The sequence below is a fragment of the Zonotrichia albicollis genome, chromosome 9, assembly GCF_047830755.1.
Source record: "Zonotrichia albicollis isolate bZonAlb1 chromosome 9, bZonAlb1.hap1, whole genome shotgun sequence".
NCBI lineage: Eukaryota > Metazoa > Chordata > Aves > Passeriformes > Passerellidae > Zonotrichia > Zonotrichia albicollis.
This window is the reverse complement of record NC_133827.1, coordinates 20776123-20795751: the sequence shown is the minus strand read 5'-3', so window position 1 is coordinate 20795751 and position 19629 is coordinate 20776123. Positions and strand designations below refer to the sequence as shown.

The 19629-nt window shown below is 49.4% G+C and overlaps 1 protein-coding gene across 2 annotated transcripts in view; it reads left to right on the top strand.

The window, feature by feature from the left end:
• Positions 1-18429, top strand: part of HDLBP (high density lipoprotein binding protein) — a 39139-nt gene extending 20710 nt beyond the window's left edge. For both annotated transcript variants that reach the window (XM_005489512.4, XM_074546878.1), the window contains exons 6-28: positions 1185-1391; positions 2141-2356; positions 3172-3378; positions 3570-3677; positions 4210-4314; positions 4741-4819; positions 5476-5615; positions 5906-6010; positions 6312-6425; positions 6742-6828; positions 6999-7130; positions 7436-7654; positions 8489-8710; positions 8924-9142; positions 9839-9977; positions 10363-10517; positions 11120-11224; positions 11882-12016; positions 12540-12683; positions 13274-13459; positions 14798-14914; positions 15331-15459; positions 16056-18429. In XM_005489512.4, the coding sequence (XP_005489569.1) occupies positions 1185-1391; positions 2141-2356; positions 3172-3378; positions 3570-3677; positions 4210-4314; positions 4741-4819; positions 5476-5615; positions 5906-6010; positions 6312-6425; positions 6742-6828; positions 6999-7130; positions 7436-7654; positions 8489-8710; positions 8924-9142; positions 9839-9977; positions 10363-10517; positions 11120-11224; positions 11882-12016; positions 12540-12683; positions 13274-13459; positions 14798-14914; positions 15331-15459; positions 16056-16142 (3357 nt within the window). In that variant the 3' untranslated portion in view covers positions 16143-18429. The remainder of the gene's footprint in view (positions 1-1184; positions 1392-2140; positions 2357-3171; positions 3379-3569; positions 3678-4209; positions 4315-4740; positions 4820-5475; positions 5616-5905; positions 6011-6311; positions 6426-6741; positions 6829-6998; positions 7131-7435; positions 7655-8488; positions 8711-8923; positions 9143-9838; positions 9978-10362; positions 10518-11119; positions 11225-11881; positions 12017-12539; positions 12684-13273; positions 13460-14797; positions 14915-15330; positions 15460-16055) is intronic.
• Positions 18430-19629: the final 1200 nt, after the last annotated feature.

Below are 19629 nucleotides of genomic sequence, written 5' to 3'. Positions count from 1 at the left end.
TGTGTAACTTGAGCCCCATTGGTAAGTAATTACAGACTGCTTGTTTCAGTTGCTTCTCCTTTCAGTCCTCTGCATTTTGATTTCTTACTTTCAGGTTCTCGAGTTCATTATCAAAATGGTACTTCTTGTTAAGATCCATCATAGCCAGGTGTCATGGTGTGTTTTAAAGTGTAATGTCCAAGGTAGTTAATGCAGTAGTTAATACCATGTCTGCTCAGTGCTGCTCAGCCCATGTGTCATACCCTGCCAGAGGGATGAAAATGGGACAAACTCTACATAATGTGCATCTGAAAAAATAGTTTAGGTTGTACTACCACAGATCCATGCCCCACATGTCCTCACATATCCCTCCTACGTGGCCCCAGGTCTGAAAGGTGTGTCTGTGTTGCAACCTCTCCTCGGCTTGCCTGGCATCAGTATGTGGACAGGAAGCTGAAGAGTCACACCAAGTGATCTGGTTTTGATTTCATTTATTTCTTTTTCCATTGTAGCTTGAATTGTAAGTGCCTAGTTAGTTAATAGTTACATATTCACTGGGATCAACAGCATAGTAGCAATCCTAAGGTCTCAGGTCAGTAAAAACTCATTGAGAAGGGTAGAAGTCAGGAATCCCTGTTACAATCCCTTTATTGCTAGATTGAGAAAAGTTCTGGGGATCCCTTGTTTTCAAGAGAGAAGCAGTCCCTGAAGCAGCATGTGCTGCTTTGAAGACACCTTAGCACTCAGTAATGGTAAGCATAGTTGAGCTGTCTGCCTGCTGGAATAAGTTTCTGGTGTTGAATTTCAGTTTCCTAGGAGTCAGGCTATGTCTTCTTCTCTGTAGCCTTGGCAGCAGATATCAGAGTTCAGATAAACTCTACCCCAGAGCTGTCATCCCAGTTGCTCTCTGGTGCTGAGAGACTGAGACAGTGGAGCATAGACACCTCCTCATCTGTGCCTGAAGGCTTTTGCTTGTTCAGAGTGTTGGTCCTGGGAAAACAGAAGGCTTTTTAGGGAATAGTGGGATTTAGACTCCTGGGATACAGGCACTTTAAATCAGCTCCTCTGGCATGGTGTCAGTCTTGTGCTAGATGGATGTGCTGGAAGACACTGTGTTCACTCCTCAGTTGTAGCATAAGCAGCATCTGAAAAGCTTTCCCTGTGCAGGCAGGGGCTCTCACAGATCCTTGGCCTCTGTATTGCAGGCCTCAGCGACAGTTGCCATCCCCAAGGAGCACCACCGCTTTGTCATTGGAAAGAATGGTGAGAAGCTGCAGGACCTGGAGCTCAAAACTGCAACCAAGATCCAGATCCCCCGCCCAGATGACCCCAGCAACCAGATCAAGATCACTGGCACTAAGGAAGGGATTGAAAAGGCCCGACACGAGATCTTGCTTATCTCTGCTGAGCAGGTACCTCAGGCCTGTGATCTCTCATGTTGTTATCTGAACTGCCATTTTGGTTCTCTATGGTATATGAGATGTTTGTAGCCACCATGGCCACAGCCAGTGGTTGTTGTCATTATATTGCAAGAGTTCTATTGTCATTACATTGCAATGGTTCCATATTGCCAGAGTTTTGTACCCCCTTGATGTTTCTTGTAGTCAGCTCCTCTAGGCACTGACTCTTCCTTGTCCTCAGAGCAGCCAGCTGACTCCAATCCCCTCAACCAACCAATCCACTCTTTTAGAACACTGTTCTTATTGGCTACAGCTGTGGCCTGTTAACATCAGGCCAGCTCCTAATCCTTAATAATTAACCCAGCTGCAACTCTGAGGGGGTAAGATTACCTTCTATACTACCTTTGTATTCTGTCCCCCTACAAGTGGTAACACTGTTAGCCTGAACAGAGGTGCACACCATTCCCCTGGCTGTTAAAACATTGCTTCCAGGTTCTGCACCTTCTGCTTGTCCCTTTTGTCCATCTCTGAAGTCAAATAAGCTCTTTTCATATTTTGAAGTGAACCACATTAGTTGCCAGCTAAGCCAAGAGATTAGAGGCGAATATCATAAATTGAGACCAGCGGTGTTTGTAGATGGAAAGGGATGGAGCCTGCAGACTGGAAAGGTGCTTGGGCTAGAGTGTCAAGCAAGACAGCACTGGGAATCAGCTGTATGTATCACCAGCAGTTTCCCTGAGGGCTGTTCTGGATTCCTGTAGGATAAGCGTGCTGTGGAGAGGCTGGATGTGGAGAAAGTGTACCATCCCTTCATTGCTGGCCCTTACAACAAGCTGGTGAGTGAGCTCATGCAGGAGACAGGGACACGCATCAACATCCCCCCGCCCAGCGTCAACAAGACAGAGATAGTCTTCACAGGGGAGAAGGAGCAGCTGGCCCAGGCTGTGGCTCGTGTTAAGAAGATCTATGAGGAGAAGGTATGGATGGTCCCTAAAGCTTCCTATCTTCCCCCCCACCTGCTCACAGCCCCTCTTCCCTTCTTGTTCTACTTCTGTGCATCCCTCAGTTGCATTCTCCTCGTGCCAGCTCTTGCTCAGCAGCCCTTGCAGTACATGGACCTGGGTCTTACCATTTCCTTGCTCAGCAGAGTGGGACGTGGGGTGATTCTGTTGGGGAGGTGACAGCTCTCCTGCTTTTTTGTGTAATGGAAATTAGCAGACCACAAAGAGCTCTCTGGGTGCATGTTTTCACAGGTGCTGCAAAGGAAGGAGGGAAGTGTGAAGGCTACAGTGTGGCCAACTGACAGTATCAAAATTGTTACATGAGTAGAAGTTGCTGAAAAGTAAATTTCACCTCAGTTTATTTTCCATTGCTAGTGTCACTGTGAATATCCTTGTTGTGGGTTGTTGGTCTGTTTTTCCTCATGGTTACGTCTGCATTTGTACCGGTCTGAATTTCAACACAGATAATCAGCTTATAGCGTGGTGTTGCATTACAGCACTGCCTGGGGACAGCTGGGCATTGTGCAAGGGCAGGGGTGTGTATGTGGTCTCTTCCATGTAGTGTCCCAGGGAGCTTAAACAAAATTTTTGTATTTCACCTGTCAATTTTTGAGAATAAGGCTTTCTGTAAGCAGGTCCCCAAGATTCTAGGGTACTGCAGAACTCCTGTGCTCACCTTTGCTTTGATCTTTCCTGGGTGCTGAGCTTCACTGCATCTTGTGTCTCTTCCTTTCACTTTTGTCCTTCCCTGCTCCCTTGTGATTGATGCTCCAGTGCCTCTGCTCCTACAGAAAAAGAAGACTACTACCATCGCTGTGGAGGTGAAGAAGTCCCAGCACAAGTATGTCATCGGTCCCAAGGGTAATTCCCTGCAGGAGATCTTGGAGAAAACTGGAGTCTCTGTCGAGATCCCACCCACTGACAGTAGCTCGGAGACGGTGATACTGCGAGGCGAGCCTGAAAAGCTTGGGCAGGCATTGACTGAAGTCTATGCAAAGGTACTGATGGGATGGGCCAGGCTCCTTTGACAGCCCCACAAAGATACATCCCTGGGCACTGACAGGTGGAGGGGGGTGGTCTCTGTCAGGCTGTCAGAGATGCAGCTTGGAACTCAATAACAAGGTTGCAGCATGGGAATTGGAAGTGAATTTTTATGAAGCTGTCCATCAACAGCTTCTCTGTCTCTCAGGCCAACAGTTTTACCGTCTCCTCGGTCTCAGCCCCCTCTTGGCTTCATCGTTTCATCATTGGAAAGAAAGGACAAAACCTGGCCAAAATAACTCAGCAGATGCCAAAGGTATGGATGAACTGTTAGCTTAGCACCAGTTGAAGTAGAATGTGGTTTAATCCAGCTCACTCTTTGTAGAGAGAGAAATGTATTCTGGTATGGATAAAACCAGGGAGGAAATGACACAGATGTTATCATATTCAGGGGAGCTACCAACCAGATTCTAGTGCCTCAAACACTTCCCATCCTATGTTACTTTCAGGTGTTGAGTCCTTCAAAGGAAACTTTATGTGTTAGTATTTGGAGAATTGATGTAGTAGGAGACCTGTAAATTCTGAGTTCAATGAGACTTCTCCCTTGTGAGTGAGATGGTGTCTGGAGAAGGGCTAGGTGAGCAACTTCTCCAAAGCCCTTGCAGACTCCAGGACAGCACCAAAACCTTGTGCTCTAGACACCAATATGGCCAAAATTGTAGGTTGCCTGCTTCAGAAACCATGTGTACCCTTAGTGGTAGGGATTGATGGTGTAGGCCTGACTGACAGCATTGACCTGGCTCTTACCTTGGAAAATTCTTACTGGTTTCCTTGCCTTGTGTGTCAAGGTTCACATCGAATTCACTGAAGGAGAAGACAAAATCACTTTGGAAGGACCTACAGAAGATGTGAATGTGGCACAGGAACAGATTGAAGTCATGGTTAAGGATCTGGTGAGTTGTTGGTGCTAGTTCTACTGTATAAAAAGAAAGTGGGGAAAGGTGGGGAAACAGATGAAGTGTAGCTCATGTCTGTGGGTATCTTCACAGGCTTAACAGAACTTGCAGAAGGCAAGTTGTGTGGCAGGTGAACAAAAACCTTGGTTATGAAGCTTTTCTTAAAAAATCATGGGCACATCTTCAGTCCTTTGATGCAGAGAAGGAAAGATTCTCTTTCAGTCACAGCTGGAGAGGCATTTAAGTCTCTTTAAATGTCTCACAAGCATGGTGCTCTCAGCTCAAAGCAGAGGAGTGTTCTGCTGTGCTCACTAGCAGGAGGAGTGCTTGTAGCTGCAGCTGGAGTCAGTGCCTGCACTGGCAGTGGGCCCAGGCAGCAGCAGAGGGGGCCTGCCCTGCCTAGCCCTGTACAATTCTTTGTAGATCAACCGGATGGATTATGCAGAAATCAATGTCGACCACAAATTCCACCGACACCTCATTGGCAAGAACGGAGCTAACAGTAAGTGGGGTGCCTTTCTTATCCTTCCTCTACTCAGACTCTCTGTGATAAGCCTGTCATATCGTGGCTCTGCAGCTCAGCCAGAGTGCTGCCTCCATCACATTGCCTCTGCCCTTCTGGAGTGAAGTTGGCACAAGAAGATAAATGGGCACTGAGGCCTTGGGATGGCTTTAATGTCTTGGAAAGTTGAACAGATAACTTTGCTGTGTCCTGGCAGAATTTTTGTGTTTTGGGGAGGTTGGATAGTTGTCTTTTTTCTTTTTTTCAAATTGGTCTATATGAATTTCATTTTAGAACTGAGTTGAGGGGGTAGAAATCTGCGTTGGTGAGTTTTTCCCCAAAAAAGAATTTGGGATTAGAAATGAATGAGTATCTTCTAGTCTAAATATGGTGGTATCTGGGGAAGAAACAGATGCCTCACTTTGGCAAGTGAACTATTGCCTCTAGATGCTGTAGTATTTAATTGTACAGATTCCTGTGTAGCATGGATCTGCTCTTGCTGAACCCCAGGGTGAAGAGACACTTTCCCCTGATTCATCTCCATCCCCCCGGCCTTTTCTCAGAGGCTGATGTACTTCTTAAAGCCTCCAATCAAGATGTCTTTGCTTCCAAATGGTGCCCTAGCAGAGTGTGTCACCACAGCCCTTGCCTTGCAGTTAACAGGATTAAGGACCTCTACAAGGTGTCTGTGCGCATTCCCCCGGACAATGAGAAGAGCAACCTGATCAGAATTGAAGGAGACCCACAGGGGGTCCAACAGGCCAAGAAAGAGCTGCTGGAACTCGCTTCCCGTATGGTTAGTGGGATGTGATGCCTGGGAGGCCACGGGGTTTGAGCTCTTGTGTTTCCTAGTAACCTTCTGGTAGAGGTGTGTGCCCCTGGCCCACTGAGCCCTTGGATCTCATGATAAGTGCAAGTTCCTTTATTCCCTTGGATCCCTTCTCTGTCAGCCCAGAGTGAATAATATCTGGAGGAAAAACATTGATGATCAGTAAGCTGTCAGGCAGCAAACTGGTAATGACAATTTGTTGTCATAATTTTGTGGCTCTGCTGCTGAGCACTCCTTGTAAACTCTGTTCTCCACAGGAAAATGAACGCACCAAGGACCTAATCATCGAGCAGAAATTCCACCGGACCATCATTGGGCAGAAGGGCGAGCGGATCCGGGAGATCCGGGAGAAATTCCCAGAGGTAAGGCTTTCCAGGAAAGGAGGGATTCAGAGGGCATAGTTCCTACTTGGGTAATAGACACATGATCAGTAAAGTCATAAATGTAGTGTCTCTGTGAGCATGAGAAATATCTAACTGATCTGTTAGTGCTCATACATCTAAAATATGTGAGAAGATGGTTATTCTGGCCAGAGACTGCTGACATGGTTACCTGCTTCCAGATGGCAAAGGAGATGTGCAGGATCCCCCCAACCTTTGCACATGTCTGACATGACAATCACTGTATTTGTTTGAGCTGACCCTAAGTGACCATTTCCTGCAGGTTATCATCAACTTCCCAGACCCTGCACACAAGAGTGACATTGTCCAACTCAGAGGTCCCAAAAACGAAGTGGAGAAGTGTACCAAGTACATGCAAAAGATGGTGGCAGACCTGGTAAGGGACACTTCTGTCTGCTATTCTCTCTTCCATGCCTGAATAACCCTGGAATAGAAGAGAGCTGTAGGGGCTTGACTAGGGCTGACACACCTCAAGATGAGGGAACTGTGGGCATGGTTCTATGTGTATGGGGGCAGGCAAGTAATCCCTGTTATTTAAGGGCTATAGGAGAGGGTACCTGTATTTGCTTATTCTTGGAAGTGTCCCATATGGAGAATTCCTCTTGTCAGAAGCTTGTCTATCAAATTCGTGGGGTGGAGTCTCACTTGCCAGGATGGTGTAATCTTCAGTTCTCCCTTTCTTTCTCTCTTAGGTTGAAAACAGTTTTTCTATTTCTGTTCCCATCTTCAAACAATTCCACAAGAACATCATAGGGAAAGGAGGTGCCAACATCAAGAAGGTGAGATATCTTTCCTTTCTTTGCTGCTCATTACCATGATTGCCTGCAGTAAAATCTCATTCACTGGTCTCCCCTGCTCATTGGTAATGCAAAATAAAACCTCCAAGGTCTTTTTTTTTGTCACGAGAGACCTCTCAAATAATTTTGCTGGAATTTATTCTTTGTGGCAGATCCGTGAAGAAAGCAACACCAAAATAGATCTCCCAGCTGAGAACAGCAACTCTGAGACAATTGTTATCACGGGCAAAAAAGCAAACTGTGAGGCTGCTCGTCACAGAATTTTGGCAATCCAAAAGGAACTGGTAGGTGAAACAACTGGCCTGTGACAGATCAGAGACTTAAACATAAATATAGGAGATATAAATAGAGAAGTGCTTGTAGTGGGGCATGGCAGGGGGGAGACAAATATGGATGTCTGTTCTTGATGCTTCAGCTGAAGTTTGTGGCTGCTCGTGTGTTAGGAGTGGCCAGTGCAGTTCCCTCTGGTCAGGCATCTCTGACACTCAGCTCTGCAGAGCTCCTGGCAATGTGGGAGTTAGGGGGCAAGCAGAGTCTGTGCAAACACACAGCTATAGCTTGACTAACATCCCATACTGTCCTTGCTTAGGCCAACATCACGGAGGTGGAGGTCTCTATTCCTTCCAAACTCCACAATTCCCTCATTGGCGCCAAAGGCCGCTTCATCCGCTCCATCATGGAGGAATGTGGTGGAGTCCACATCCACTTCCCCACAGAGGGCTCTGGCAGTGATACTGTGACCATCAGGGGCCCAGCCCAGGATGTGGAGAAAGCCAAGAAACAGCTGCTACATCTGGCAGAGGAGAAGGTGAGCCTTGCCTTACAGGGGATGGAGCACGTTGGTCTGACCAGCTTTTTGTTTCTGGAGGTGGAAATGATTCCCTCTGTCTGCATGGAAGGATTTGGTGTCAATAGAACAAATCCTTTTTTGAGGGATTTGAATACAGTTTGGGTGATTAAAAGTCATACATTTATGACTTCCATCCTTGTGACAATGAATTCTTCTCTCATGGGCAGAAGAACTGTCTGTAATGCATCTCTGGGCAGACTGATGATACACTCAGAGTTAAGGCTCCTTGCTTTTGTGGTTTGAATGTTCCTGGGTACCTGCACTTCTCTGAAGCACTTTACTCTGTATATCTCCTTCACTATTTTTTTTGATCTCTGCATTCCAGCTCCAGTTCTCCCATTTCACTGCATATATTCAGATTTGAGAGCTTTTGGTTACAAGACCGTGCTCTGAGTTGTGGCTGACTGACTGGTCATTTTAATAGCAAGCTTTCTGGGGTCAGCATGTGAACATGCTCTCCCTGGGAATGGTTAGTTGTCTCTGGGAGCCTGACTTGCAGCAGTTAGCAAATGACTGTGTTGCCTTTTGTGCAGGCCAGACCCTTCTGGGGAAGTCTGCTCCTATTCTCATTGGTCATGCTGAGTGTAGTTAGTTTTTTGGCCCTGAGAACATCTTTGGGGTGGTGTTTTTAATTTAAGACATTGTATAGCTTTTTTACTTTCAATTGTGAGCTGCATATGCTTTTGCAGCACTCTGCATGTGGGTTTAGGTAACATATCTACATGCTGACTGTTGGTGCTGGTGATATTTTCTGTATATTAACATGTTTCATGGGTGTCTGGCTCCTTTCAGCAAACAAAGAGTTATACTGTGGACCTCCGTGCAAAGCCAGAGTACCACAAATTCCTTATTGGCAAGGGTGGTGGCAACATCCGCAAGGTGCGGGACAACACGGGGGCCCGCATCATCTTCCCCACCTCTGAGGACAAAGACCAGGAGCTGATCACTATCATGGGAACAGAGGAGGCTGTCAAAGAAGCACAGAAGGAGCTGGAAGCCCTAATCAAGAACTTGGTATGAAGTTTTTCTTGCCTCTCCCTATTGCAGGGTGTAATGAGTCAGCATGAAGGACCTGCTTGTCCTAAAACCATTTGCTGCCCTTCGTGGGAGCTCAGGAAGATCCTTCCTTACCTTGGGGTGAGGTTGTAAGCTGATTGCTGTTGAGTGCAGCCAACTTGTGCCTGTCACCAGCACAGGTGGGGTTGACTGGCTGTGTTGTGTTGGCAGGATAACGTGGTTGAAGACTCCATGGTGGTGGACCCCAAGCACCACCGCCACTTTGTCATCCGTCGAGGACAAGTTCTCCGTGAGATTGCAGATGAATATGGTGGTGTGATGGTCAGCTTCCCGCGCTCCGGCACCCAGAGCGATAAAGTCACCCTCAAGGGAGCCAAGGACTGTGTGGAGGCAGCCAAGAAACGCATCCAGGAGATCATTGAGGACCTGGTATGTTGTAGAAAAACTGTTTCTTCTGTACTGTGTTCCCTCAGCAGTGTCCTGCTTGAACCTGCTGTATGACCAAGCTTTATGTGAACAAGTCCCATGGTAATTCTTGGATGTGAACCTTTGCTGTCAACATACAGGGTCTGCAGACTTTTGATCCTGGTTTGGGGGTAGCAGCTGGCTCCAAAATGCCAATGCTGCATGAAGGAATCTTCTCTGACAATCTTGGTTTTTAGGGGTGGAAGTAGGAGGCCAGTCCTTGATGTACATCTAGACATTAAAATATTGGAGCGTTCCTGTGCCTCTCCATGTCTGGCCTTGGCCAGTGGTTGCTTTCTGGGGTTTCCTGCACTGCTAGTGTTGGCTTTTGGAAGCAGTCTAGTGTCAAATCTGTTCTTTGCCCATCTATCTTTATATTTTTCCATTTCTTCTATTGCTTCCTCCTCTTCAGAGTACTAAAGAGTTTGAGCTTTGCTCTTTAAAGCCTTTAATGTCCTGAGTTGAAGGCAACCTTCTTTAAGTCCTCTGCTCTTGGAAAAGAGGAATGATTCTTAGAAGTTTTGAGTTCTTCCCCTATCAGCCATTGTTATCTTTTTTGACTCCTCTCTGTGTCCATTTTGGGTTTCACCATGCACAAACATCCTGTTTTGTGGTGTGAAAGAGGCTGCATCACAAAAGAGCAACTCTGCTTTCCCACAGGAAGCTCAAGTGACAATCGAATGCACCATTCCACAGAAGTTCCACCGCTCCATCATGGGCCCCAAAGGCTCCCGGATCCAGCAGATCACCCGCGACTACGGCGTCCAGATCAAATTCCCTGACAGGGAGGAAAACCCAGGTGTGTCTGTGGATGCATGGTGGGATGGTAGTTGGGATGGTCAAATAAGTGTTGTGTAGCCTACACTCTGTACCAGTGGGTGTGTTCTACTTTAAATCTATGGAGAGAACTGATCCCTGGTGTTCCTGCAGTGTCCTTGAATCTGGGCTTAGCATCAACCTTGTGCTCTTGGAATGGGACAGTTTCAGGAGGTCAAACTGCAGACCTGGGTGTTGTGATCATGTTGTCACTGCAGAGAGCAGGGAGAACCAGGACATCCTGACAAAAAAGGCTCTGTGAGCTTAGTGAGGTCTCTCTGACCTCTCAATCTTAGGATCTGGAGGAGGGAGATGATGAATGAGGAGGGCACTCTGTGCACTGAACATGAAACTTTCCATGTTTTCAGCCCCTGTTGTGGAGCCAGCTGTGCAGGAGAATGGTGAGGAAGGTGGGGAAGGCAAGGAAGGGAAGGACACAGATCCCAGCTCTCCGAAGAAGTGCGACATCATCATCATCTCTGGCCGCAGAGAGAAGTGTGAGGCAGCAAAGGAGGCGCTGCAGGTGTGTGGCTTTCTCAGCCCCTTACCCCCTTAAGGTGGTGATGCTTGGATGTAATTTGTGGTGGTGGTAGTAAAAGCTGCTCAGTCAAGGTGCAATGCAAGTGGTCAGTAATGTTGGCTGTAGAAGAGGTCTGCACTACTCAAGGGAAGCCCCTCTGCTCTGTGACTTCGCCTGGCAGCTTGAATCACAGTGCCTGACTTTGTAATTACTAGTGCTTGTAAGCAGCCCCAATAGCCATAAAAGCATGACATGATTGTTTTATGGAGCACAACTGAGGAGAGGAGGAGTCTGGTTGAGGCTGAGTCATTCCAGGTTCAGCAGATCTTGCCATGCTTCTGTAGTGATGTTTCCCAAGTCTGTGCTAGACTGAAGCCAAGGATATGAAAGCAACCTGTCCCACAGGTGGGGTTTCACATGGCTTCTTCTGAAAACATGCAACAGATCATTTTGGTATTCCCAGCTGTGCTCTTTCTGTCAAATTTGTATCCTGACTACAAGGGAATGTACCTCTGTTCAGCAACATGTTCTTTTGGGCAAGCATATGGCAAGCTAGAAGAGAGGAGAAGTTTTTCCACTGTTAAACTGTGCTCCATCCCCTGCAGGCTCTGGTTCCTGTCACCATTGAGGTGGAAGTTCCCTTTGATCTTCACCGTTACATCATAGGCCAGAAAGGAAGTGGGATCCGCAAAATGATGGATGAGTTTGAGGTAAGTTGTTGCTCTTCCTTCCATCTCCTCTGTCCTGGAGAACGTGTAAGTGACTGTGTTGGAGGTTTGGACAGTTACAATGTACTCAGATCTGCTATGGAATTCAAGGCTCCGTGGTAGGAAAATGATCCCTGGGTGTTTTGGAGCCTGGATCCAGGGCTTGGTCGGTTTTGTGCTGAAGCAGTACAGTCAGGGTTGATGTTGTGAGTGTTGCATGACTTGTTTGGTGTCTGCAGGGATTCCTCATCAGTGGGAGAGTTGTTTTCCTCCTGGGCCCTGGGAAACAGCTCTGCTGTGCCTACCCATTCAGGAGAATTCTCCAGAGCCGCTGGGCTGATGCAGGTTGGCTGCAGTCAGTGTTTTTGAACATACATTTGTTTCCTGGCCTCTCTAGGCCAGCACAGGGGCTGGAGAAACAGAGTTCTATTCAAAAACCATCTAGAAATTGTCCCAAACAACTGACTCCAGGTGGCCCCAGCTCGATGACCTCCAGAGGTCCTTTACAACCTCAGCCATTCTGTGGGTTTTAGGCTGCCTGGGTGGGAGCTGGTCTTGGTGCCAGGGGAGACCAGTGAGATGCCAGCTTGCAGTCAGAGACATCACAAGTGATGCAGAATGAGCGGTAACACAAAATGATAATTGCTACTTGTTCCTCAGGTGAACATCCAGGTGCCTGCTCCTGAGCTGCAGTCAGATATCATCACAATCACTGGGCTGGCTACCAACCTGGACCGTGCCAAGGCTGGGCTCCTGGAGAGAGTGAAGGAGCTTCAGGCTGAACAAGAGGATCGGGTAAGGCCTGTGCCTGTCCTTCCTTCCAGCCAAACATGGCTTCAGCCTCTGGGCTCAGACTCCTGGAACACCTCATCTTTTAGGGACACCCTTAGCTGTTCTGTGGGTGTGGAATAATCATAAATGGTTTACTCAAAGGTTTACCATGAACTGACAGGAGGGTTTGGGAGTGTAACTTTGGGTTGTCCAGGTCTCTCTCACACCTTTATGTACTTTTGAGACACTGGTGGGTGGGAACCTCACTGCACTGCCAGTCTCTCTCTACCTGTCCTCACTGAATCCTTATCACAGCTCTGAATAAAAGGTTAGGGATGAGCTGGGGGTTGTTTGCTGTTTGCAGTTTCCCTCTGAACTTGGCAAAAGCACAAGGCTCCACTGAATGGATGGCTTGGGTATTCAAGCATGGCCCTGCAAAATCTGTTCCATGCATCTCAGAAGGCAGAAGGAGATGCTGTGACTTAAGTGGACATGACTGGAACAGCCATGGTGTGTTCCCTGCTCTCACTCTGCTTCTCTGTTCCAGGCCCTGCGGAGCTTCAAACTGACAGTGACTGTAGATCCCAAGTATCACCCTAAAATCATCGGGCGGAAGGGAGCAGTGATCACCCAGATACGCACAGAGCATGAGGTCAACATCCAGTTCCCTGACAAGGATGATGAAAGCCAGGTGAGAGATCAGACTGAGTGCAAGGATGGCTAGTGGTTATCTTTGAGCATCTTCTCAAAAGCTCTGAACTCTCTCCACTGCCTTATGGTAAGGTGGATGGTGAAGGGGATTAGCAGGGAGAAAGCCTGCTCAGCTGCTTTTGAGGTTAGTTGTGCATTCACATTCTCTGAAAAAATTCCTTCACCCAGGATTTTTCTTCTGGGAAGCTGAGAAGCCTCAGAGAAAATGAAAACAATTCTCATCTCATTTCCTTCTCCTCTATTTTGCTCATGTAGAATGTGTTTGGAGATTGTTTACCCACAGGTGATTGTTCCATTGGATTCTGCTGTGAGTTGTTTTCACTCTTTGGCCAATCAGGGCCAAGCTGTGTCAAGACTCTGGAAAGAGTCACAAGTTTTCATTATTATCTTTTTAGCATTGAGTAAGTATCTTTTCTGCATTCTTTAGTATAATATAGTATAGCATTCTTTATCATGAAGTAATAAATTACCCTTCTGAGAACATGGAGTCAGATGCATCATTCCTCCCTGCCACAGAGGTCCCTGCTAATACAAAACTTGTTCTCTCACACATCTCTGCTGGCTCCCCAGGCCCAGGACCAGATCACCATTACTGGCTATGAGAAGAATGCTGAGGCTGCCCGGGATGCCATCATGAAGATCGTGGGCGAGCTGGAGCAGATGGTGTCCGAGGATGTGACTCTGGACCATCGTGTTCACGCACGCATCATCGGAGCACGTGGAAAAGCCATCCGCAAAATCATGGATGAGTTCAAGGTGAGCACTGGGGCAGGGCCACACAGGCCAGGCTGGGCCTGGGCAGCCACGTCCTCCTGTGGGAAGAGCTTGGTGCTGAATGAGGCTCACATCTCGTGGTTCTTGTGTTTTGTGCCTGCTCAGCATCTTCAGCTGGAACAGACATGAAAGTGCTGCTCTGCTCACCTTCAACTCCACCAGCATATGAGCAGCATCCCTGGCCCAGGGCACCCTGGTATGCCCAGGGCACCTGGGCTGTCTGCACACCATAGTCAGACACCAGCTGAAGCGTCCCCACACCTCAGCTCTGTGTCATGTTTCTCTAGAAGCCAGGCCAGGAGCTTTTCCTGTTTTGCTGGAACCCAGACTAAAGTGGAACCTGGAAATGCTTCCTTGGTGCTCTGGATTAGCTCTGCAAGCAGCACTGAGTTCTGTCCCTCTCTGGAGCCCTTTTGTTGGGTTTCTTGCAGAGTCCCAGATGATCTTGGTATGTCAGCTACTCTGATTACTGGAAGTGGGCAGCCAGGCCTCTTGCTGGGAGGTTCTGCAAGGAGGCTGTCCCCAGACCCTCCAGCTACTTTGAGCTGAATTCAGGGAATTCTTCTGGCTTTTCTCTAGGCCACTGTAGATCCCTTTGACTCTGGGAATCATGGTGCATTCTCAGGGCTGTGGATGTGGCAGAGTTGGCTGGCCAGAAGGTCAGGGACTTCTGCCCTGATAGCATATGGCATCAGCAGCAGGTTTTACTGGGCCCGCAGTGAATGTGAATACTGAGGGATGGGATTTTGGAGACTTGCATTTTGGCTGGGCTCAGTTCTTGAAACAAACTGGTTCCCAAATGAGCAGCCTTTGAGTTTGGTCTTGTCTTGTTTAGATTTCTGGCACCCATCTGGAAGGCAGGGTGTGAGAGAGCACAGTGCTTGTGCATGGGATGCACTAGGCCAGCTCTCTAAAGCCATTGTCAGTTAGGATTATTCTGTGGCAAACACAGAGAGCTCATTGTGCTTTGTGGTGGTGGATCAATGGTAAAAATGCTTGCAGCAGTGTGAGGACACTGTCTGGAAATGCAGCCCCTCTCCTGCCTGTACTGCCCAGAAAACTGAGCCTCTGGGAAGTGAGAGCAGCAGGGGCTGCTGGAAATTCCTCCACAGGAAATTGGGCAAGCTTTGGGGCCAGCTGTGTACCTGCTCAGCCCTCAGTAGCTGAGCTGTGGAGGTCTAAAACAGACTTGTGGCTGTGGACAGACAGTAATGAGGGCATCAGTGACAGTGATCTGTGGTTCCAGTGACAAGGGTCATGGGGAGTGTCTGGCATTTCAGATGTGCAGGTGTAAGTGTTGTGCTGTTCCTTGTGTTCCAGGTGGATATTCGCTTCCCCCAGAGTGGAGCTCCTGACCCCAACTGTGTGACTGTGACAGGACTCCCTGAGAATGTAGAAGAAGCTATTGATCACATCCTGAACTTGGAGGAGGAATATGTAAGTGTTCAGCAAATCTGTGATGGGGCTTAGCAAGAGCTTCCCCTGACACAGAGCTGCATGTCTGAACTGTGTCCAGGTGGTATTTTCTTCCACTGCATCAGAGAAATGGAGCCCTGTGCAGGTGGCTGTCAGCTTCCACTGCAGCTGTCCCTCAAACCAGCTGGACTAATGTCCAGGAGAGGACAGTGAATGAGAATTCTGGGACACCCCAGGATGTGCCTGGTGTTGCCTTGTAGCAACTTGCACAGTTTAAAAGTTGTGGCCCTCAAGGTAGTGCAGACACACCATTTTTGGTCATTGTAGAACAGGCTGGTGAGCTTGAGCAGGTTGCAGTGTGGTGAGATGCAGGGGTGGGCAGTGTATTCCAGTTTGAGGAGCTATCCAGATCCCCCCTCACTGTTGTGTTACTGCAGCTTGCAGATGTGGTGGACAACGAGGCAATGCAGGTGTACATGAAGCCCTCCTCACATGAAGAGTCCAAGGCCCCATCCAAGGGCTTTGTGGTGAGAGATGCCCCCTGGGCCACTGTCAACAACGAGAAGGTGAGTGCTGCTTGTGCTGTAGGCTGGGGGCACAGAGCCTGGGGACACTTCTGTCTGTACTGGGGACACAGCACTCTATCTCCTCGTGACAGAGAAAGCAGCTTTTGGCTGCTCTTTGTGGCCCAAGCACCGACCTGGGCTCTCCTGTCCAGCTTTCAGAGCACTTTCCAGTGTCTTGTCACTGTGGCTACATCAGGGGAATGGGGGATCCTTACCAGAAAGTGTCTTGTGTTGTTGGTAGGGGTAGGGCCTGGGACTGGAGACTCATGCTGCAGCACAGAACTGGCTCAGTGTTGGCAGCTCTGAGCTGGGACATGTGGCAGCTCATCCTCAGCTGCCCCAGTGCTGCTGCAGGGCTGGCCTGACCCTGCTCCAGTGTCCCAGTTACCGAGCTGGGACCCTTGGAGCCCTTTGCACCTTATCTGCACCCTCCTCAATGTCACCTCGAGATATCCTGGGGCCACAATGATCCTTTTTGTCCCTTCCCCATTGTTTTTCCTCTTGGGAAATCAAAGACTCTGCTTAGCTCAGGGCCTCACCATGTAAGTTCACAGCAGAGCAGGAGCTTAACTTGTTCCCTTTTTTGTTTGCTCTAGGCCCCTGATATGAGCAGTTCTGAAGACTTCCCCAGCTTTGGGGCTCAAGTGGCCCCCAAGACTCTTCCCTGGGGACCCAAACGATAATGACCTGGAAGCAGAAACTCCTCCAGCCCGCTGACCTGACACTAACCTGCCACAAATACTTCCTGTCTGAAATCTGACCCAGCGGCTGGAGCACAAATCAATTGTCCCAAGAGGTCTCCTAATGGTGTCTGGAGTGCTAGACCCCATCCTGCTCCCCTCAGCTATCACCGTGTCTAGGACCCACCCTCATCTCTTGATGGATATTCTTTCCTCCTTTGGAACAAGACTTCCACTCAGATTCAAACACTAAATGTGTGTGTTTTTGTTAGAAACTTCATAATTGACTCCAAGTGGCTAAGATTTGCAGCTTCCCAAGCGCTAGCAGAGCAATCTGCTCTCTTGAGCATGTCTGACTAGGCATTCTCGCCTTCATTAGGAGACCTCCTTTACTGTGGCTAGGAATCTACTTCCTGTCTCATGACCTCAGGAAATAAATTTCCTTGACTTTCTAAAGCCAAAACGTTTGCCCTCTTTCCTTTGTGTTTATCCCAAGCCTTACCTTACCTTTGTAGAGTGCAATCAACTTTTTTTCCTTTTAACTGCCAAAAATTCATTTAATGCTGATAGCTGACTGTGTGGAGAGAGCTTCAAATAATCTATGAGGTCAGAAACCTGCTTTTTAAAGAAACAAAACCTTCAATAGGCTGTAGAGACAACAGAGATGGAAGGGGCCAGAACAACCTATGGCTACCCTGGTCAGGAAAACGCCTGTGAGCGCAGCGAGCGTCCCTGCGCCGCACCAAGCACAGCCCCAGCTGCACACTTGACCAGTCTTCCAGTGCTTGATGGCAGCCCCTGCTCCTTGTTCCCCCTTCCCAGCAGTGTGAGCAGGCAGGAGAGCCAGCACACGGCAGCGTGGCCGGAGGGCACAGGTTTGCCTGGGTGCAGTGACGTGGCTCAGGAGCAGCTGGTGGGACACACAGCCTGCAGGAGCTGTAGCTGGCTGTTAGTGCTGCAGCAGCTCGGCCTGAGCGGCAGTCACAGCGCTCCTGTTGCCTTCTTTCTACCTCAAACAGCAGTGTGGTGGGGGCCTCTCCATGGTGGTGGCTTAGCAGCCGCTCCAGCTGTCACCTGGAAGCATGGAGGAGAAGCAAGAGGAGCCTTGTGTCTCCGCACAGCTGGGAGAGCTGCTCCACAGGGAAGCAGAGCTTGGTGGTGCTGAGGCAGGCTGTGAATCCATAGGACTGCATGCTGAGCTAGCACAGGGCTTGGCCTCAGGGCTGTGGCTGCAGCTGTGCCGTAGCCCTGGGCTGCAGAGGTGGTGTGAGCCAGGCTTCTACTCTGACGGCACTGGGGGTTGATGTGTGTGCTGAGCCCTCCTGAGACTTCCATCATGTGGTAGAGGGTGATCCATGATCTGTACTCGGGGCCTCTTGCACCTGGGCCCTGCCACAGCTTGCTCAAAGGGTGTTGTCTGAGCTCCTCCAGCAAGAGGGAAGCCCTGTCCTCGTGGAGGGAGGCATGTAGCGTGGGCTTTTTGTGTGCCCCCACTTCCCTGCATTGCTCCTACAGAGCTTGTAGTCTGAGCCATTCCTCTGTCCCAGCTGCTTCAGCTCTTGGACAAGCAGGAGTCCCCAGCCTCTCTTGTCTAGTGCTGCTGACAGAGCACAAGTGTGGCAGGCTGAGCCCAGCTGCCTTGCCTTTCCCTCCCTGGGACAGGCCCAACATGCCGATGCTTTTCCTTCCAGCTCTTCTTGGCAGAGACTGCTATGCAGAAGTCAAACCAAAACCTCACAGTGCTCTCCTTTAGTCTGAGAACCAAGTGAACCAGACCATGGCCCGTTGTGGGGTGCCTGGTTGCCCCTGAAGGACAGGGTGGCCTTGCCTCCAGCACGGGAGAAGGGGAATTAGGGTGGTACCTTCCCATCTGCGTCTGTCAGGAAATGGTTAATAAATACCCTGTAGCTTAGGTCTGCCCTGCGTCACCAAGCCTATCACCCCCTCCTCCTCTTTATTCCCCTGTGCCCTCACCAGTTGCACAGCAAGGCTTGAGTTACATCCAGGGCACCCACTGCCTTGGGCTCATGCCCCACAGCCCACCCTTCCACTCTAAAGAAGGTCATGAAGTGATTGTACCTAGTACTGTCCCCCAGCACCCTCCTTCCGCAGCAGACTGTGGCATGTGTCCATTTCTTCTCTTTGACGTCTTCCATATTGTACGTTTCCATAGCAATGATCCCTTGGCCTTAACTTTGGAATTTGGAGACTATATGCAAACATGTAAAAAGGCTCATGAGTATGGATGACACTGGAATTTTATAAATTCTAAAATAAAACCTGAAACAGCTTGGAGTGTGGTGGATATTATTTCTGCTGGTGGGGTGAGATCCAAGACAGCCCCTGCTGGGCTGGGTTTGGCCAGGGATTTAAGTTTGCATACCTGAGCTTTTGCTGTGGCCATGCCTTTGAAAGGGTGGGACTCACATGGCAAGTGGTGGGTCCAAGGAAGGGGGTGAGAGCAGGAAAGGGGTGGGGGCTGTGCCCTCCTTGTAGGGAAACACAACCCTGCTTGTCTCCAGGCTGCTGGTGCCAGGGATGCTGCTGCTGTAAGGGAGGAAGGGGGTGCATCAGCCATGGTCCCTCTTGCTCAGCTGCTCCACAGCCAGAGCCTCTTTAGCCAGGTAGTGTTCACATTTCATCTTAACCTCAGGCATGCCAGGTACCACTTATGCAATCACACATCCAGTAAGAAAACCCAAATGCTGGAAGTGGATGGGAGGTGTGGGTTGGCTGCCATGGTGAGTCCTTACCCTTGGCCCAGCACCACACCCTGGGCTGCCCCGTTGTGCTCAGCAGCTGGTACCTCAGAGGTGATGATGAAACCCGAGCACATGGCCAGCAGCTGCCATCAGTGAAGGGCAGGCTGCCATCCTGATCCCTGAATGCTCTGTAACTCAGGGAGCAAAGTGCAGCAGGTACTGACCGAGATTCTTAGCATTCCTCCTGCTCCCAGCCTGGCATGCCAGAGCACAGCAGAGCCAGCCCTCAGCCAGCTTCTGCTGGGACCCGAGTCTCACAGGTAACCCGGCCCTGGTGGAGTCTATTCTCCACAAAAGCCCCTCTATCTCTCTACCACAGTGTCCAGTGACCCTCCCACCCCCCTGCACGCTGACACCTCCAGCCACGCTCAGCCCTGGCACGAGTGAGGGTTCCAGCACCTCAATGAAGTGGGTGGACAACGTGGACCTGGCTAAAAGTTGCTCTGCTAAACAAAATATGTGCTGTGGCAGAGCAGAGAAAGGCAAAATCCCAGCCTAAGGAAGGAGGAGCCAGCTGAGGCAGGAGCTCCCGCCTGCCTGGGCTTTGCTCTGCAGGACAGAGTCCCGTGGTGTGTGCACCAAGGTGGAGTTCAGGTGCAGGCTGCTGCTGTGGATGTACCTGTAGTGTGCACGGGGCAGCAAATCAGAGGTGAAGGCTGTGAGGAAGGCCTGGAAGTAGGGAGATGTGCAGCAGCAGACCCTGCAGCTGGGGGACACCCCATCCCGAC